We start from the raw sequence: 19,846 nt of genomic DNA on the forward strand, positions 1-19,846 counted from the left end.
CTTTTGAATTTGAACAATTCATTAGTAAATAGTCTAAAAGACAACTCAGTGAGCCAATATAACTAAAAATTTGGGAATGGTAGGTATGACGAATCTTTTCCTAAATCTTTGACAATTCTTAAGAACAACAAAAATTCTGTTTTGGATTAAAAAAAAAAACCACCTTATTAGGATTACAGTTATGTGATGCTAAAATTCAATTATACAAAAAACCCAGATTGGAGCAGATGGACTTGAAATAGTTTGGCAAAAAATCAAAGGGATTTTCTTGGGTTCATGATGTTGTGGTGCAAAAATAGCAAAAAGTGTATTATTTGACATCACTGAAATTAAACTGTATACTAAAATTAGCACTTGAGCGTTTTAAATAGAGATGATAAAATAGGGAGAAGAAAAAGACTATGTAGGGATAAGAAGCCTAGCCTGTCATGGTCAGAGGCCACAAAGATAGAGGGTCACCTGTAAATAATTTACAACTTTGGGAGATTGACAACTTTGCTTATTTTAAAAACACTTTCCTAATCTAGATGAGAGGTTATCTCCCCCACCAGAGAGCTACTTTTAAATAAATGGCCAAGGTTGTAATTTCATGGATTACTTATACAGAGGGATGGGGAAATGAACAACTTCAGAATGAGGTCTACGGACACTAAGCAGATAAAACTTCATCAGGGGACTCTGAGATACCTTTGTGCTCAGGGGCTCAGTTGTGTCCGACTCTTTGTAAACCCATGCAGTGTAGCCCACCAGTATACTCTGGCCTTCGGATTTCCCAGGCAAGAATAATGGAGTGAGTTGCCATTTCCTTCTCCAGGGCATCTTCCTGACCCAGGGACGGAACCTGTGTCTCCTGTGTCTCATGCACTGCCAGGTGGATTCTCTACCACTGTGTCATTGTGTGTTTTCAAAACTCTAAATTTTAAGGTAAACATACTTGAAGAAATTATGCTTCGATATTATTTATTACTTTCTATAGTATTTTATTTAATCAAGAGCTAGGTAGTGTTTGAAAGCATCACTAAAGTTTTCAATCAAGATAGAAAATGATTTTCCAAATTGATTTTAATTCTAAAACAAGATAAATTCTTCCTGATGACAAATGATGTTATTTGGTAGAAAATATTTTGCTTTTGTGAAATATTGCTACATTTCAGTCATTTAAATCTCATATCTCTAAAAATGGAATATTTTAAAGAACTCCATGTCATGTAGTAAAAGTACTAATCATGAATAGATACACAGAGAGGCAGACTGATTACATACAGTGAAGTATGAGTGAATATTGAAAATGAATTGATTGAAACAGGATACTTAGAACATATTTCAGAAGAACAATATGCAATTTATCTTGGCTCCTTCAAATCATTTTGAAACAAGCTGGAGTGTAATAAAAAAAATAAAAAATATAAGAGCAAATGAATCATTCTTCTCTGATCTGGATTTTTAATGCTTTGCTTATTTTAATTGTCCTCTGTCCTTTTGTAGATAGTAACCTATACATTTCATGTAAATGTGGTGTTTCTGCATAGTATGCTAAGACAATCTTATTATACAAAGAAAAATTTCAAACTGAACTGATAAGGAATGATCTTTTGGCTGTAAAAGGATTCTTCAATTTTGGAAACAAAATTGATTATGTATTTCTGTTTGTTTAGTGTACTCAATCTTAAATTAATCAAAGCAATTTATTAAAGTGTTACAATGTTTTGCAGTGTGGAAGATGTTTTAAAAATACTTAGGAGGATAGATATTATAGAGATCAGGATTCAAATGAAGAGTGCCCTTTTCATTAATTCGGGTTAGATATCTAAATTTCAATGTACAGTTTGCTCATTTGTACAATGGGAGTAATGACCACATAAGGTTCTCATAGGCCTTAAATGATTTAATGAATGTTTAAAAACTAGAACAATTCCTGGCAAGTTATCACAAGTGCTTACCACATTGCAGTAGATATTGAAATTATTGGTATGGATCAATTTGCCTATGTATACAAATTTTCAACTATAATAAGGGCATGTTGGAAAGAGTAAAAAAAATAGTTTGGGGTTTTTCAAATTATACCACATCCTTTGGGACTCTGGAAAACAAATATTTATGGAACAAATAAACAAATAAATATGGAAAACAAATATTTAATATTTAATATTTTATATTATGCAGATTTCCTTCAGATGAGTATTTTATGGTTCTCCAGGAATGCCAACTCAAAAATGCAATCACAATCAAGTCCATTTGATCACTTTACTCCATTTAGGGTTCATTGCAGCCTCCTACTGTCTGAGCTACCAGGAAATGACCCATAGATTTCTTTAGATGTATTAAAATATATCATTACCTGGCAGGCACATTTTGAACACCTAATAATATGATTCCAAGTTTTACATAAAAGGAGCCTAGATTTCACATACATTTCTCTATTCAGCTGCTTGTTTAGAGAACAATAAGAGAAAAAACAATTAATATTTGGAAATATATTGAAGCCAAGTACCCATTTAAAATTCTGTATCTTAAAACTTCCAATTTGGTGGTGGGGTGCTTCACTGTTCTAAGCTATATCTGGCTTTGTCTTAATGAAAACCTAATTTTTTTTTTTATCTAAAACACTGCTAAAATTGAATTTCCAGCATCTACTATAAAGTTTAGGTTTTAAAATTTTTCCTTTCAGAAAAACAGTGAGAAATCCATTTCTTCCATAGACAATGCTCATTAAAAATGTGTTAAATTTAATAGAAATGTAAAAGTGAAAGTCGCCCAGTCGTGTCTGACTCTTTGTGACCCCATGGACTATACAGTTCATGGAATTCTCCAGGCCAAAATACTGGAGTGGGTAGCCTTTCCCTTCTCCAGGGGATCTTCCCAACCCAGGGATTGAACCCAGGTCTCCTGCACTGCAGGCGGATTCTTTACCAACTGAGCCGTAAGGCAAGCCCAAGAACACTGGAGTGGGTAGCCTATCCCTTCCCCAGGTGGGTTCTTTACCAACTGAGCTATCAGGGAAGCCCTAACAGGAATGTAAACTTTTGTCTAATACAGATCTTATCAAACTTTCCAGAAGGTGATGACTCTGTTCCTTTTGGACTTATTTTTGTGCATATGACATTTTTGTCTGTAGAGTGTGTGAGTTTTGGTCATAATCTTGAACCATCACTTGGTATGAGATTCTTGTATCTCATATAAAAATGACCAATTCATCAGTTTTCCTTGGTTACATTTTGTATCAAATGAGATACTGACAAAGTATTCTTTTAAGCATCATTAATGAACTTACCTTCAAGAAAAATCACAATACATAGACCCCTCTCCCCCAAACTCCTTTGCTACAGATATTATAAGATTTAGGGAAAGAGGAGAAGGGGCAACAGAGGATGAGATGGTTGGATGGCATCACTGACTCAATGGACATGAGTTTGCGCAAGCTCCAGGAGATGGTGAAGGACAGGGAAGTCTGGCATGCTGCAGTCCATGGGGTCGCAAAGAGTTGGACACCATTTAGCAACTGAACAACTACAGACAATATTACATAATGAAGGTTGTGTATTGCAAAAAGACAAAAAGATGCCACTTGATTGAAACCAGTGGTGTGCCTTGTCACTTTATTAGGAAAAGTATGAATGCAAAACGATGGTATTAGGCGAACTTCCCTGGCAGTACAGTGGTTAAGACCTGAACTTAGAGAACTGGGGTTCCATTTCTGGTCAGTGAACTAAGATCCTGCATGCCATAAGGCACACCCCCCGCAAATCATTAAATTACTTTTAAAATGATGATGCTTAGTCCGGAATACCAAATAAATATAACCAAAGGAATGTCTCTTAAGTAAACCTTTTCTTTGTACGAGGTCATTTCATACTCTACACAAGGACAACTTTCTGTGAGATATGAGGTAACACTTTTCTGTCCCAGAGAACATTCTCTTTCAACCTACTCTTCTGCAGCTTCCCCCGTATACCTTTCTGCCTCAGAATGATTTTATAGATCACCTAAGGAAAGGCATTTGCAGATGACGAGTTTAACCAATATGAAGTTAAATCTATCTTTTGCCCTCCAAATGAATAGCCAGGAGAAAATGGTTCTAGAGGAAATGCCCAATATCTTCCTTTCTGAGATCTATGTTAAAATTAAAGAGCTTTTAAGTCTATATGATTTGTTAATTTCTGCCTTATTATTAAGGAGACTTTACTTTCAGAATATTTTTTATTGTATCCATGTAAGAAAATTTGACTTGGGCTTCCCTGGTGGCTCAGTGGTAATACATGCAATGCAAGAGAGGCGTGCAGGAGATAAGGATTTGACCCCTAGGTTGGGAAGATCCCCTGGAGAAGGAAATGGCAATTCACTCCAGTATTCTTGCCTGGAGAATCCCATGGACAGGGGAGCCTGGTAGGCTACTGTACATGGAGTTGCAAGAGTTGGACTTAGCAACTAAACAATAACAGAAAGGAAATTTGACTCCTGATAGAGATTGGGGATGGGTGGTGGTGGTGGTGGTACATTATTTGGAGGAATGAAGTAGACTTTTTAATTCCTGACTTTAAATCTAGTCAGAATGTTTAAAATGAAAAATTTTAAGTTATCAATTATTTGGAAATATTAACAACAGATAAGAGAAATATTAATCCAATGAATTTTGAGGATTCCCATGACCATATCATTTAAGTTAGACTTGGCCCTTTGGGGAAAGCATGCTAACTTGTCTAGACGTTTTCCTCTCCCATCCCCACCCTTTTTTTTTCATAGAGAGCTAAAAGAATAATACATTCAGAATCGTTACTGTGAAAATTCAAGTGATTTAACTTTAGCACACTAATGCACTTTAAAAAAAAAAAAAAGCAACTAAATAATGTATATCAAAAGTGTGCTGAAATTACTTTTAATGCTTCACAAGAAAAGTGGCTTGTTTTATTCTTTTGCAAGACTATTTCATTACCATAATTTTCAAGCATGCAGAGATGCCATAAAAACTCTCCAAATTACTTGAGTGTCAGTGGTCATTTTTTTTTTTTTTTTTGAAATACATACTTTCACATCCATAATAGGCAAGGGAAAGCTAACTTGAGTGGCAAACCCCAAATGTACCACCAAACAAAGGCTCTTCAAACTGCTTCACAAGGCCACAGACAGACAGAATCTTTTCTAATGTTTTCCAGTAGAGGGAACTAAAGATTCACCATCCAGCTTTTAACTCGACTCGGGAACCTGCGTGAGTTCGTATCACCCGCCTTGTAATCATCCGAACAAGCATCAAACAGCTTACCAGCGAGCCTCTGATCACACGTGGGCTGGCCCACACGGCCACACCGGCGGCTCCGCAGACACTAGGGCCTCTTTGATCTAACGTGGCCTGCCTTAATCATTCCGGTCCTGAATGGCATTCACTTGGTGGGTTCTACGTTAATTTTCAGGATTTTCTCATCTCTGAGCTGGAATTCGGCTGTTTTTGAGCTTCGTTAGCTCAGTTGGGTTTTCAGCTTTCCCTGATACTGTATTTTCCGAATTTCCTTTCAGAGGTAATAGTCCCTGGAGGGTGAGGACTTCGGGTACCGCCCCCGTCCCCCTGATCCCCTCTCTTCTTTCCATCCCAGGCGTTTTCTGCTGAACTCCCTAGCATCCCACCATCCCACGTCAAACTCATCTTTGAGGGGTCATAAAGCAACTGAGTAACAAACAGAAGAGGGAATATTACCCTTCCCCCTCCCCCGGGGATTCCTCAGAGGGTCGTAGATCTTGGCTAAAACAGGTCAGGAGAGACTACAGATTTCTGTACGACCCCCACCCGCCCCACACCCGGTTTCTTTTTTGCGCCTTTTTAACGACGGAGAGAGCACCCCCACACAACCTTTCCGCTCCAAAAGGTGGTTATATTGTTACCTTTCCTTTCCTCCCTCCCGCTCAGCTTCTCATTCTGCTAAAAGGTGAACAGTGAATGTTTGTGTGATTTTAACCGGTAATGAGGCTGCGCCCTAGGTCCGGGAGGATGATCTTTTTCCAGAAAGCGCGTGCATCTCCGGCATACTGGAGGGATGAATAACTAGGAAGCGCTTCCATGAAATCACTCACCGAGAAAATTACCTGCCCATTAAACCGGACGCGGCGAGGAGCAGGCGGCTAGAGCCCACCTATCCCCTCCCGAGGCGGGAAGGAGGGGGAGACGGGGCGGCGCAGGGAAGGGGAAGGAGTGGACCGGTGGCCTCGGCTCCGAATTTGTTAATTTCCGTCCCGCTAGGACTCTGGGCTTTCCAGCTTTCCCTGGCCCTTTGCCCAGCGGGCGGCCGTCCCCCTGTGCAGGCGGGTGGCGGAGTGTGAAGGTGCAGGCTCGGAGCACCCCCTCATCACCCGCGCCCCCTCCCCTCCCCCGGGCAGACTCCAAGCAGCTTTCATTCCTCCCCTCCCCTCCCGCCTCCTCGCCTTCCCTCCTCTAAGTCCTTCCACCCGCGGCAGCTGCAGGAGGAGGCGGACGCTCTGCTGCGGGGCCCTGGGAGGAGCGGAGGCCGGACCAGGGGGACTGGCGGCTGGATCCCGGCGGGCGGCTGGACCGCGCGCTTGCTCCTTCGCTCTCCCGCGCCTGGGCTCCCGGGGCTCACCCGCCCCGCTCGGCTCCCGCCCGCCGCCGCCAGGGCTCGCGGGCGCTCGGAGGCGGCACCGCGGGGGGTGGCTGCAGCCCCAGCCCTGCCCCTCCCCTCCCTCGCTGCTTCCTCTCCTCTCTCCCCGCCGCCCCACCACGTAGGAGTTCGGATTCTCCACCCGACTCGTCCAGATTTCCCTTTGCCTCTCTTTTGGAAACGCGAGAGGTGGGGGAGGCAACGAGGTGGCGGAGGAGAGGCTGGCCAAGTCGGCCCGCCTGCAAAGTGGTGCTCTGACACATCCTTATTATGGAAGTTAAGTGAAAAAACTCGGGACGTGGAGCGGCTACTGAGACGGACGCCGGGGGAAAGGAAACCAGTGGGCAGGCCAATGTTTTTTTTCGGCAGTGCGCTGGCAAGTTTGTGGAACACTTTCTAGGAATTAGGTCTTTTTCCTTCCCCGACCCCCCTTCATCTTCTTGACTTCTGAAGAAAGAACTTGGCTTTGGATTGCCATGGAGCCTGAGGAGAGAGGGTTAGACACACTTGAATAACCCCTCCGGCTGGGCTGAATTCGTGGGAATTTAGGAAGCCAGAGTGTGGAAATACAGCAGCCTTTGACGCGCCCTCGGTTAATTTGGATGGATCCAAATGTGCGCCCCTCAACACCTCGCCACTCTCCCCTTCTGATCTTGCCATTTGCTCTTCTCGACTTTAATTAGCATCTACGAAGAGTCTAAACTTTGGACCTACCTCTTTTTTTGATACTTATTTTTGTACTTTTTGCTCTCTGGGATTGGTTTCTTAAGCAATCTGGATCCTTTTTAATATGTCAAAATGAGTCGGCTGATGTTTACACAACTACTGCTCTGTGGATTTTTATATGTTCGGGTTGATGGTAAGTTAAAATGCTTTTATCTTGTTCCTCACCCCCCAGAAACATTTCTTTCTGAGTCGGATGTGGACTGTAAATAAAAATGACATTATATCTGTCGGTCCCTTTTGGCCAGGCATGGGAGCTTTGCGGGAGCAGAGGTTTTAAGTCTTTTGTTTATAAACTGCTGCAAGTGGAACGTGTTAGGACTCACCTATTGTTGTAATTAATTAATTAACGAGTTGGGTAATAAATGATGGGCTCTCAGTTTTGTTAGAAAAAAGAAATATGAAAGTAAGTCTCTTTAACCAGTCTAATAGTCTGGGGCTTGCTCTCCCTTTGGGGTTGGTTTGTTCTTCTATCTGAACTTTGGTTTAGAGATTCTTAGTAAGTCATAGACACCCCATGAAGGTTCAGTGGGTTAGGAATTTGAGATACAAGTAACTCGAATCAATGTGTATCACCTGTGTGTTGGTAAGTGTTCTCTTAGGGGGATAGCAGAATGAAGATTTAGATCATAGGGAGAAAACTGTCAAAAGTAAGACTGGGCGAGGCTCCAGGAAGGGGGAAGCAGAAGCTGTGGGCTGGCCCTGGGGCTCAGAACACTCAAATCAGTCCCCAGTGGCAAACACAATGGGGATCTGAAACAGGTGCTCTTGGTGTCTCCCTCTAGGTTGAGTCAGTCTGTCAAGCAGACAGCATTCTCTCTCCGCTTCTCCTGTCTTTTGTTCAGATTTGGTTTCCTGGGATAGTTTCACAGGATGTCAGTTTCCTGTGGGAGGATTGCAAAATCCTTTTTTGTAGCTCTTTTGAATGAGGAGTGGAAGTAATCATTAAGGCGCTCTTTCTGTTTGTTCCAAAGAAGAATGTCAAAAGAACATTTGGTATTCACCTTCTAGCGACTTTAATTTTCACATCGCTGGACAGAACTGGTCTAAAAGAGATTAGAGCATGATATTTTTTGCCTGCCTGTGTGGATTGTCATACTTTAGATTTTTAGTGACTGTACGTATAAAAAATCTGACGTGTATTGGCCCAGATACTTGAGCCATCATAGTATCTTGTTGCTACATCAACTTTCTTCCAGAATTTGCATGGTGGACGAAGTCATTATTTGGGACACTGACTATTTTTGCTCGCCTGTAGAAGCTAACTTTGTTTCTGGCAGCTGCTGCTGCTGTCCAGAGCGCTATGTATCAGACTCAAAAAGGAAGCCTGTCTATAAACATAAGGCAATACAGATGAGTTTGCTTACTGTCAAGTGGCTGTTTTCTAACCTGGACTACAGGAGTACCTATGCCCCCCAGCGATAGTAGGCAAGGCATTCATGTGGACACACTGCCTTTTTTTTTTTTTTCCCTTCTAAGTTGTAGATGCATAGGAATTAATCACTTTGGATTATACCATGATAATATCTGTAATCATATCTAATCATTCACCAGACATTTTCTTCAATACATTTACCTTGGTAGTAGACTTACATGACCAGAACTAAAAGGTTTACAGATTTGACCCAGGTGTCTTGATTATCATCATAAGAAGACTTTGATATAACTTTTTGGATAATATATCCTCAAAAGCCTGAATTTGTATATTTCAATACCAGAAATACATGTATAACCTATATATTAGACTATAGAATTATCACCAAGGCTTTTTTTTTTTTTTGGAGTCATTGTGTAGCTAGGAGGAATACAATTAAATTGCTCAGTGGAAGTGACAGAGGGAATCCGAAGAGCTTGGTGTTACAGAATGTAATTAATGTACCAGGGTGTTTGGAGATATATGAAACAAATGCAATTAGCCAGTTTGCTGGAACAGCAGTAGCAAGACATCATTTCTCCCCTCCCCGCCCTCCCTACTGTCCTAGCCCCCACCCTATTTCTCTCCCTTATTTCCTTCCTTGTTCCCCCCACCTTGTCCTTCCAGCCCCATACATACACCTAGGACCTTTGTTCTGACTTAATAATATAGATTACAGGGGGTAGTTGGTGTTTGTCTCATAATTGTGCAGCAAAATTCATGGTAATGTTGTGAAAAATGCCCAGGGTGGAGGAGTTGAAAAGGTAATAGTAAATTGTTGTGTGTGTGAAACTAGTTTTTCCATTTAGCATCTACTATGTCCAAGGCAGTGGAAACTGTGTACACTTATTGAATTAGTACATAAGTCATACATTTGACATTGGATTGCCTTTGATTTACTCTTGAATGATGACAGCCCCTCCATGGGGATTGTTGAAAATTTGGGATGTAGACAACACTGCCCTCTAGGCTGTTTCAGCACACTGGGATTGCATGTTCACATGTATAATGAGGGGGTTGGTTTGTAGGATCTCTAAGCTTTCTGACTTTTCCAGGGCTCTATGATTTCTGTTTACTTATTATCCGTCTTACAAGCATGTGCTTATTCTCCCCATGAATTTCAAATTTAGAGAAGCTTGCACCATTTCAAAGATATACTGACTTTCCTTGTGGTAGACACAGAAATTAATTTTATTCAGTGACAAATGATACATAGATTTGCATTGAAATTTGCTTGGTGGGTTATTTATATGTGCATTTTTATGGTATATGAAAAATGTTAGACTTTTGCATCCTCATGGAAGTTATGTGCAAATATTATGATTTTTCCGTATCTTATGTCTGTAGGAACCCACAGAGAATAAAAATTAAGTTAGTTGAGGACTACAGACAAACTTTTATATCGGGACATAAATAAAGACTGTCATTCAAGGCAGATTAATTAACCAGATGCAGATTTTTCTTTTGTGGTTATGTATGTGAATATGTATTGAGTTTAGCCTTTGTTCTCCAGATTTTCTGTATTTTTAAATACAGAAATATGGTTTTGTAATCGTTTACAGGGAACTAATAGGAACCATCACAAGACTGTTTGATTACATCCATATTCCATACATTGTGTCAATTTGATAATTTTTGAGTACTGGTGAAAATTATGTTTTTAAAATAAAAATAGTTTCTTGTCCTTAACTATTCTAAAATGAAAATGGCTCATGTGATATTTGGGGAGATAAAGATGATCTGTGTGTGTCGTGCAGATGTATAATCTCATATAGGTTTATGCATTTTGCTAAAGTGCTTCTTTCGGTAATGGGCTCATTATCCTAGCCATATGTAGTCCATTTCAGTACTTAAATTGCCTATAAGTAACCTGAAATTTCTTTGTGCAGCTATGCACTAATATCACATTTGAATTGGCTTTGTTTGAATAACCTTTGATTCTAGACAACATGTGGACCATAAACCAAAAGGGTTTCTTAAAACATAAAAAAAAGAATATCTCAAAGGAAAAAAGGTTATGATTATACAAAAAGAACAATTCTGGCCATGACATCCTTGAGCAACCTATATAAAACAGCATCCTTGCTAATAAAAATATGGGTGTCCAAGGACAGTGTTTCCATTTGGGTACATATATAGTAATGAAAGGAGCTTCTGTGTGTAGCTTCTTCATGTCTGACTCTTTGTGTCCACTTAACATCTGCTCCAACAGTTCCTGCAGTCTATAAGAGACATTTATTTACTTCCTTTGTGCAATTTGGTTCATGAAGAGTTAGAAGAAAACATTCTCTTTTACTTACTTCTCCTAGCTCTCTCTCTCTTGCTCCTCCTGTTTCCCTCCATCATTTCTTCCTCCTTCATTTCTTCCTTCCCCTCCTCCTTTTTCTTTTTTGGATCCAGTGGCAGGAATCATAGAAACATTTGACGAGTTAGGAAAATAGGTGATAGTGTTTCTTGAATAACAGTTTAGAAAATCTGCATTTAAAGGAGATTATGTTAATAATATTTTAAGTTTGGACATACCCAGTTGGGACCTTGACATAAGTTTTCTTTTACCGTCCTGTATAGCTTTATGCAAACTTATGTGGTTCCTTTTCCAGTTTTGGCAGACAGAAGTCTACAGATAGTAGTTCAACCAGAAAGTTATGAAGTGCTATTTTATATATTTGTTTTCAAAGAGGAGTGTTGTTATGTTTCTTAAAGTGTTTCCAGGTATAGACCTGTCAACCTAAATCAAATACATTGATATTGATAATGATTTTCTTCTTTTAAATTATTGAATAAAGCATGAATGGATGATGAAAAATATTTTAAGGGGAAATTTCCATAAACTCTTACAATGTTTCAGCATAGTAGAAATCTTAATATAGTATCTAGAGTGTATTGTGTGTATGCTTATGTGTGCATGCTCAGTCATGTCTGACTCTTTGTGACCCCATGGACTGGAGCCCAGCAGGATCCTCTCTCCATGGGATTTTCCATGCAAGAATACTGGAGTGGGTTCTCATTTCCCACTCCAGGGGATCTTCCTTATGCAGGAATTGAACCTGCATCTCCTTCATTTATAGGTGGATTCTTAATGACTGTACCACCTTGGAAGCTAGAAGTGTAGCATATTCAACCCCCAAAACCTGTCTTAAACTCAAAACAATATTGACATTATCTAGAATTCAATCCTTAGTGTTTTCTTCTTTTGCTCTGTTTGCACCTAGTACTTAATATCTTTCATTTGGTCACATAGATTTTAAATCCTTTATGCTGATACCTCTCAAATTACCCTTATCATGTGTGGGAAGAATATTGGTTCCATGAGACTAGAACTTGGCTCTTCTATATACCTTTGTATCTCCAGTGTCAATATATTACTTGACATATCCAGCTGACCACATGACATCTTTGCTTAGTATCTAATACGAATATATCAAACTCGAATGGTAACCAATTTGTTGGGCTGATCACTTCCCAGTGTATATAAATAGCAAATCATTGTATTGTACATCTGAAACTAATATAATGGGATATAGCGATTATACCTCAATAAAATAATTTAAAAAATGAATATATCAAACTCAAGCCCAGGATAGAATTTACTCCTCTTTCCAGTCATCTCCAGCTCAGCAAATGGCATCACCATTCACAGAGGTTTTCATGATCCAATACTAGAAATCATTTTTTATTTGTTCTCATAGCCCATAGAAGAAGGCAATGGCAACCCATTCCAGTACTCTTGCCTGGAAAATCCCATGGATGGAGGAGCCTGGTAGGCTTCAGTCCATGGGGTCACTAGGAGTCAGACACGACTGAGCAACTTCACTTTGATTTTTCACTTTCATGAATTGGAGAAGGAAATGGCAACCTACTCCAGTGTTCTTATCTGGAGAATCCCAGAGATGGGGGAGCCTGGTGGGCTGCCGTCTTTGGGGTTGCACAGAGTCGGACAGGACTGAAGTGACCTAGCAGCAGCAGCAGAAGGAGCATAGCTCAATATCCGATTTACTAGTAAACCCCTTGGAATATATACCCTGATACCTACAATTATGTGTGTATTTGTGATTTTTCTCCAACATTTTGATATAAGCATTTTCAAATATATAACAAAGCTGAAAGATGGTACAGTGAACACTTACATTCCCACCTAGAGTCTACCACTATTTTGCTGTACTTGGTTACCATTTATTTCTCCCTTCCTGTATGCATCCATTAATTCACCTTACTGTTTTGATTGCATTTTCAAATGATTAGATTCCAAATGTTTCTTACTAATTCAGCTACCACCATCTCGGTCAAAACCTGGACTATTGGGGTAGCCTGATAAATGGTCATCCTGCCTCCATGCCTGTTCTTCTTATCCCCACATCTTTCCCCTATGCAGTTAATTCTTCACCTGGTAGCCACAGAGACCTTTTAAAAGCATGTAAATAAGATGATGGCAGCTCATTGCTCAGAAGCTTTTAATGGCTTCCACTGAGAACTCTACAATAGTGTACAGGATTGTTCAAACTCAGGTCCCTCCTTGCCTCTCTGACCTCCTCTTTTCACACTCCCTGCTGGAACCTAGGTTTAAGACTTGTGTTTTTGGTGTTTTATTCCTGACTCAGGGCTTTTGCATGTGTTCTTTCTTCTGCCTGAGATATGCTTCCTTAGATCTTTGCATGATTGAGTCTTTCAGTTGATTTAATGAATCCCTATCCTATATCAGGTTTCCCTGGTTGTTCAGATGGTAAAGAATCTGCCTGCAGTGCAGGAGACCTGGGTTCCATCCCTGGGTCAGGAATATCCCCTGTAGCAGGTATGGTACCCACCCCAGTATTTTTGCCTGAAGAAATTCATGAATAGAGGAGCCTGATGGGCTACAATCCATGGGGTTGCAAAGAGTCTGACACGACTGAGCGACTAACAGTTTCACTTTATACTTTATCTAATATCACCTCTTCATGTATGTACATGGACTACCTTATCTAAAACTGCTTCCCTTAAAACACTATTGGGCTACCCTCTTACCTATCTTAATTTCATTCTTATCCCTTATCACATCCTTAAAGTGTGTGTGTGTCTATATGTCTGTGTGCACGCTCGCACATTCATTTGTATAAACAACCTTGAAGGGACCTACATTTTACCATACTTGCAAGCTAAGAAGTTAGACTGCTACAACTTTATGAATGCAGGCAAAGCACATGAGTATCCTGAGACTCAGATGGTGGCCTTTGTTAGTCACACCACATCAAGGGGCATGACTTCATGTCTGTATAGGTTTACCTTTCCCTTGAAAACCCTCAGGGACAAGGCCATGGGGCCCAGGTAGATGATGCACACAAGACGGATTGGCCCCACAGCTCAGGAGCCCTGAGCATGGAAACCAGAGTATTTTAGAATGGGCCATAAGGAAATCTGCCTAACTTTTGGCCTGGAGGGAAGCCTTGTCATGACTACATTAGATAGTAAACCAAGCTGCTTTCTGTTCTCAAGGGAGATCACCTACATTTTAGAAGCTTTTTGCTGTATGCATATGTTAGTGTGTTTAGTGTCTGCTGTTGCCACTGAGCTTCCAGGGCATGGACTTAGCTTTGTCTCTTATCTTTGCCTGTGTTCCTCCTTTACCTGGAGCACAAGATGACAGATCGTAGACTCAATTATTTGTTGAATCAATGAAAAGGTGCTTATGGAGTGCTTTTGAAATGTTTATTTGCATGCCCTAGCCGACACAGGAAATAGTTACCATTTGAATTAGGTTTATTTATTTATTTGGGGGTGTGTATTTCTATGTATCTCTCTCATTCTGTCTCTCTAGAGACAGAGTTCTCAAACATGCATATTTTGACATTAATGGCATCATGATTTCAGATGAAATTTAATATTCCACTTTTTACCTGGCAGGATATATAGAATTTACAGTTTTCTTTGCTTTTCTACCATGGTGGCTTACATGGCCACTCCGAATCCCCACACTAACACTGCTGTGTGTTAGCACACTGTTGAGTCATGTGTATATTTTGATAAGGCACTCCTTCAAATGATTCTAATGTTCCTATTAGGACCACACACGCTGTGATCTGACCAAGGAATGTTGACTGATTTTGATGATATCTGGCCCAGAAGTTGAGACTTTTCTTCATATTTAGGTCAACTTTTTATTTAAGCATTAGCAACAACAACAAAAGTTTAGTTCAGGGATAGAATTCAAAAGAATACTCCAATTATATACCTCTCATATTGAAAAAGAAGAGGAAGATTAAAATATCTGCAGCAATTAGTATTATCCTACCCTGCCTACTGTTGTAATCTTCCTGCTAGAGCCTTGTTTTCCATCACTAATACTAAACTGAGATAAACTGGGTTGCCATTTTCTTCTTCAGGGGATCTTCCTGACCCAAAGGTCTACAATCTAATTTTGGAACTTTTTTGTTATCCAAGAAAAGAAGCTCTGTAGCCTGCTTCTTATCTGCCACCCCTCCCCTAGCCCTAGGAAGAAATTAGTCTTCTTTCTGTTTCTATAGCTTTGTCTATTTGGGGAATTACATGTAAATAGAATTATATGATATAGGATCTTTTGTGACTGGTTACTGTCCCTTCATCTCATGTTTTCAAGGGTCATCTATGTTGTATATCAGGACCTCATTCTTTTTTATTGCTGAATAGTATTCCATATCCTTTATCTTTTGAATTATTAGTTCATGGACATTGGTCATTTCCACTTTGGGAATAAAAATTTGTTATAAAGATTGTTGCTGTGAACAGTTGTGTATTAATCTTTGTGTGCACACATGCTTTAATTTCACTTGGGTGTATACCTGGAGTAGAATGGCTGGGTCATATGAAAATTCTGTTTACCCTCTTGAGGAACTGCAGGACTGTTTTCCACTGCAGCTATATGATTTTATGTTGCCACTGGCCATGTATGAGGTACATATATTCTTTTAATTCACTCACAGAAAGAAAATGTTGAATGGCCTTTTACAACTTAGATGTGAGGTTTGTAGTGAAACAAGTTTTATATGATAATATGCTTTAAATTCCCAACAGTCCTAATTTCTAATCCCTTCAGTGATTGCCTTCTTCTGTTGCCCTGTAAAGTTTTACAAGTGAAATTAACCCAAACTGAACTTGTCACTTTTAGCAGTGACTTCAGCAATACTAAATGTAAATCACAGGATGATGACATCTCAACTCTTTCACTGGATGGAGAACTAAAGCTCAGAGTTTTTATGTACCTTGTCACAAGGCTATTGATGCTTAGTGGTAAAACTGAAGCTAGAGTCCAGAGACATCTTTTTATCATTATACCATACTTTTCTTGAAAGATTCTTTCTGGCTTCTCAACCCTGGAATTCCTTAACGAGAGTTCCAGGGTCTTCTAAGTGAAAATGATCAGCTGTTTTCTAAACATGTCAACAAGGAAGTTAGCTTAAAATATCTTGAGGTTTTTCATTTGATTCAGCACGTGCTTTCTTAGCACCTATTAATAAACAAAGTGCCTTACTGAGGACATTGTGAGGAGCATAATGAAGTTAAGTAGTTCCCACCTTCAAGGAGATAACTCTTTAGTAGAGAGGGTAACAAACATTCAAGTTGTTAAAACAAAAGTAGTATCTGGTAATTGGGGGCGGGGGACAGTTGAAGAAACACACAGCATAGTCTGGAAACCCAGGGAAAGAATAGATGATTTCCAGCTGTGGGAAGGGTCCACACCAAATGGGTCCCTTAACATGGGTTTTAGAGAAATAGTGGAGTTTTAATAGATGGAAAGATTGAAAATTGCATTCCAACAAAAGGAGTAACAGAAGGAATGGCATGGAGATGACAAAGGTGGTCTAGGGCAAAGGCATGGAGTCTAGTTTAAGTGTAACATAGTTTGTAGAGGATGAGAGGTTGGAGAGAATCACTGATTCAATGGATATGAATTTGAGCAAACTCTGAGTTAGTGAGGGACAGAGGAGCCTGCCATGCTGCAGTCCATGGGGTTGCAAAGAGTCGGGCACGACTTAGCAACTGAACAAAGTTTGTCCAGAAGGGAAGAAGTGTAACATGATTACTGAAAGACAGTCGACAAACAGTACTGATTTACAGCAAATGATTTAACCATTCTCAGTGTCCTTATCTTTAACATTGACATGATAAAATTGTCTTCTCAAATAGTTGATATGAGGAATAGATGAATATATATATATATATATATATACACACACACACATGTATATTGGAGAAGGCAATGGCACCCCACTCCAGTACTCTTGCCTGGAAAATCCCATGGATGGAGGAGCCTAGTAGGCTGCAGTCCATGGGGTCACTAAGAGTCGGACACGACTGAGCGACTTCACTTTCACTTTTCACTTTCATGCATTGGAGAAGGAAATGGCAACCCACTCCAGTGTTCTTGCCTGGAGAACCCCAGGGAAGGGGGAGCCTGGTGGGCTGCCGTCTATGGGGTCGCACAGAGTCGGACACGACTGAAGTGACTTAGCAGCACACATGTATATGGAACATACATAGGTATATACATGTTATATATGACATTAAATGTGTATATATGTATGTATCTGTATGTTACATATATATTATATATAGAAATTATATTAAAAGTTTTTTGAACAATGCTTGTTAATAAACCCCAATTAAGTGTTACTTGTTATTTTTATTATTAGTAGTAGTTTTATTCTGTTCTTATTTTCTTCCTAGTATGGAGCAGAAGTAAATTTAGAAGGACCGTTTCTATCAGGCTAATTATGAACTATATTTGAGATGTGTTTCACAATGATTTTCATGTAACTTTTCAAGCATTAGTCTTTATGTGACTGAATAAAAACTCTAGTTGCCTCTCAAGGGTACTCGTCTGAGGCCACACCTATGCATCTGAGGCCACACCTATGCATCTGTGATAAACGTGCTATGACATGTATGTTTCCATTGCATCATGTGCTGATCATGGAGCAGATAGGATTCCCGAGTGAGTGGTGTTATGAATGAAAGGAATAAACAAGAGAGGCATGCTACAAATAGCACTTTGTAATGAGCAGAACCAGCTTATAAAACCCTGCCTTTTGGTTCATGTTGACTGATGTATGTTTTATTCAGAATAATTTTCCCTTGGTGCTTTTAATATAAAGTACCATGAGGATAAATATTGTAGGAGACAAAGCTTACTGGGTTTGAAGTAAACATTCCTAGTACAGATTTTTTTTTTTAACTTAACCTTAAGTCTCCACTCAACATTTGATTTCCTAAGTAGCCCAGTTATCCTTTTTCATCCAGTATAGCCATCATTGATCTTGATATTTTTTATAATTACTCATTAATCAGATTTGCATATTGAGCGGTTCTGTAAATTAAGGATAACCTGAACAAAGCAATATCACTGCTGTCATGGAAGGGATACACCAGGGGTGTCTGAAAGCTGTGTATTCCAGTGTGAACGTTACTACTAATTAATTGTATGACTTTAGACTCCTATGAAAATAGTATTTGGGTACTCTCCAGTGTGTTGCTTAGTCTTAAATTCTGTTATTGCAAATCATTTAATTAAATGCTCTATCACTTGCATTGTGTTTGAGTATCATTAAAGGGGAAAATTTAGCCTGGAGAAAAGTTATACTAAGTCATAAATGTCCATCTTTGAAAATAATCACGACTTACTGTTCAATCTGCATGGGGCTGTATTTTGATGTGGGCTTATAGATGATAGTCCGTGATGGTCCAAATACGCTAACTTAGAATTCACGTTTACTTTCGTTCATTAATGACCAGTGGTACTTACTGTTTCTTTATGAATAAGTGGGATTAAAAATTTTAATACTAAAAAATAAAATAGTCTTAAACCAGTGACCTTATTACTTTATAGGCACTGTAACTAGAACCATCTGTGGCAGGGCAGTTTTAGCTCAGGTGGAGAGGGTTTATTTAGCATAGCAATTTTTAATTTCTGTTGTAGGAATGATGTGGGATCTCTTCCCCGAGTTTCTGGTCCCAAACCTTTTCAGAAATGAGCTAGAGAACATGGAATAGAACTCAACACTTTCATTACACTGCTTTTCAAGTTTAAACTTGAAGAACCAGGAAGCCATTTGGAATTTAAAGAATTTGTCGGAAACTTGTACAACAGTTATAACCAATTACAGTGTTCCTAAGTATGATCAAAAAAGCAAGAACTTTTGACTTTCAATAAATTAAGTCGAGGTTCTCTTTATAAAGAAAAGGTTATACGTTTTCTAAATCAATGTTATAGCCATATTTTAACAGTATATAGTTCCAAATACTAGTGAACACTGGAATACGGTACACTAATTTGTTAAGGTACATCTGATAACTATAAAACCTAGTTTCCAAGGTTACAGCAAATTAAGGGAAGTCAATTAGGTTACAGCAAATTAAGTATGAACCCAGCAATAAGCATTCTAAATGGTGTTTTGTGCCTCTATCATCTCCTGCATTGGCAGGCAGGTTCTTTACCACTAGCGCCACCTGGGAAGCCCCTTTTATTTTAAAGTGAGCTTTAAGGTGTCAAATAATAGTTACAGTTATTGAAAACTGAGTTAACTTCTGTTAAAACTAGAGCCAGCATTTCAGCTTCCCCAACCTTAAATATGCAATAACTTGTCCATTCTAAAACAGTTTTGCACGTCAGCAACTAAAGCAATCCAGCCATCACCCAAATGCCAATTACGGGAATCCTTCCCTAAAGGGATCATTGATGAGAGGAGATACCGAATAAGAAGAATGTAACCTTTCAAAAAAAAAGTGCCCCATAACTTAACATTCCATCTCATTTTTTACATTCAAGATGGACTGTGAAGAACTGGAACATTGAATTTGATGGTTTAAGAATAATTCTTCTTAGATGCAATGATAATCTCAATAGTTAAAAACTAACAGTGAAAAAGTATGTCCATGGTACCTGAGCCCTGTACTCACAAATCTTCAAGCTGTCATTCAGTTGAGGTTTGCAGCCTTTTTTTCTTCTCACAGATGCTATTTGATAATCTTACCAGAGAAAAAGTGCTAAATACAACTGAAGAGTTCCTCACTGGTTATCCTGAAAACACATAGATGATTTTGTAGCTAAGTATGTTTTTAAGTGTTTCAATCTGCTTTTGTGATTTGAAAGCCTGGATAA

At 39.3% G+C, this 19,846-nt stretch overlaps 1 protein-coding gene across 10 annotated transcripts in view; it reads left to right on the forward strand.

Moving 5' to 3' along the window:
• The first annotated feature begins 6,723 nt into the window (after nucleotides 1–6,723).
• Nucleotides 6,724–19,846, forward strand: part of ROBO2 (roundabout guidance receptor 2) — a 656,142-nt gene continuing 643,019 nt past the window's right edge. For all 10 annotated transcript variants that reach the window (XM_024993901.2, XM_024993905.2, XM_024993910.2 and 7 more), the window contains exon 1: nucleotides 6,724–7,461. In XM_024993901.2, the coding sequence (XP_024849669.1) occupies nucleotides 7,401–7,461 (61 nt within the window). In that variant the 5' untranslated portion in view covers nucleotides 6,724–7,400. The remainder of the gene's footprint in view (nucleotides 7,462–19,846) is intronic.

This window comes from Bos taurus, chromosome 1, assembly GCF_002263795.3.
Source record: "Bos taurus isolate L1 Dominette 01449 registration number 42190680 breed Hereford chromosome 1, ARS-UCD2.0, whole genome shotgun sequence".
Lineage (NCBI taxonomy): Eukaryota > Metazoa > Chordata > Mammalia > Artiodactyla > Bovidae > Bos > Bos taurus.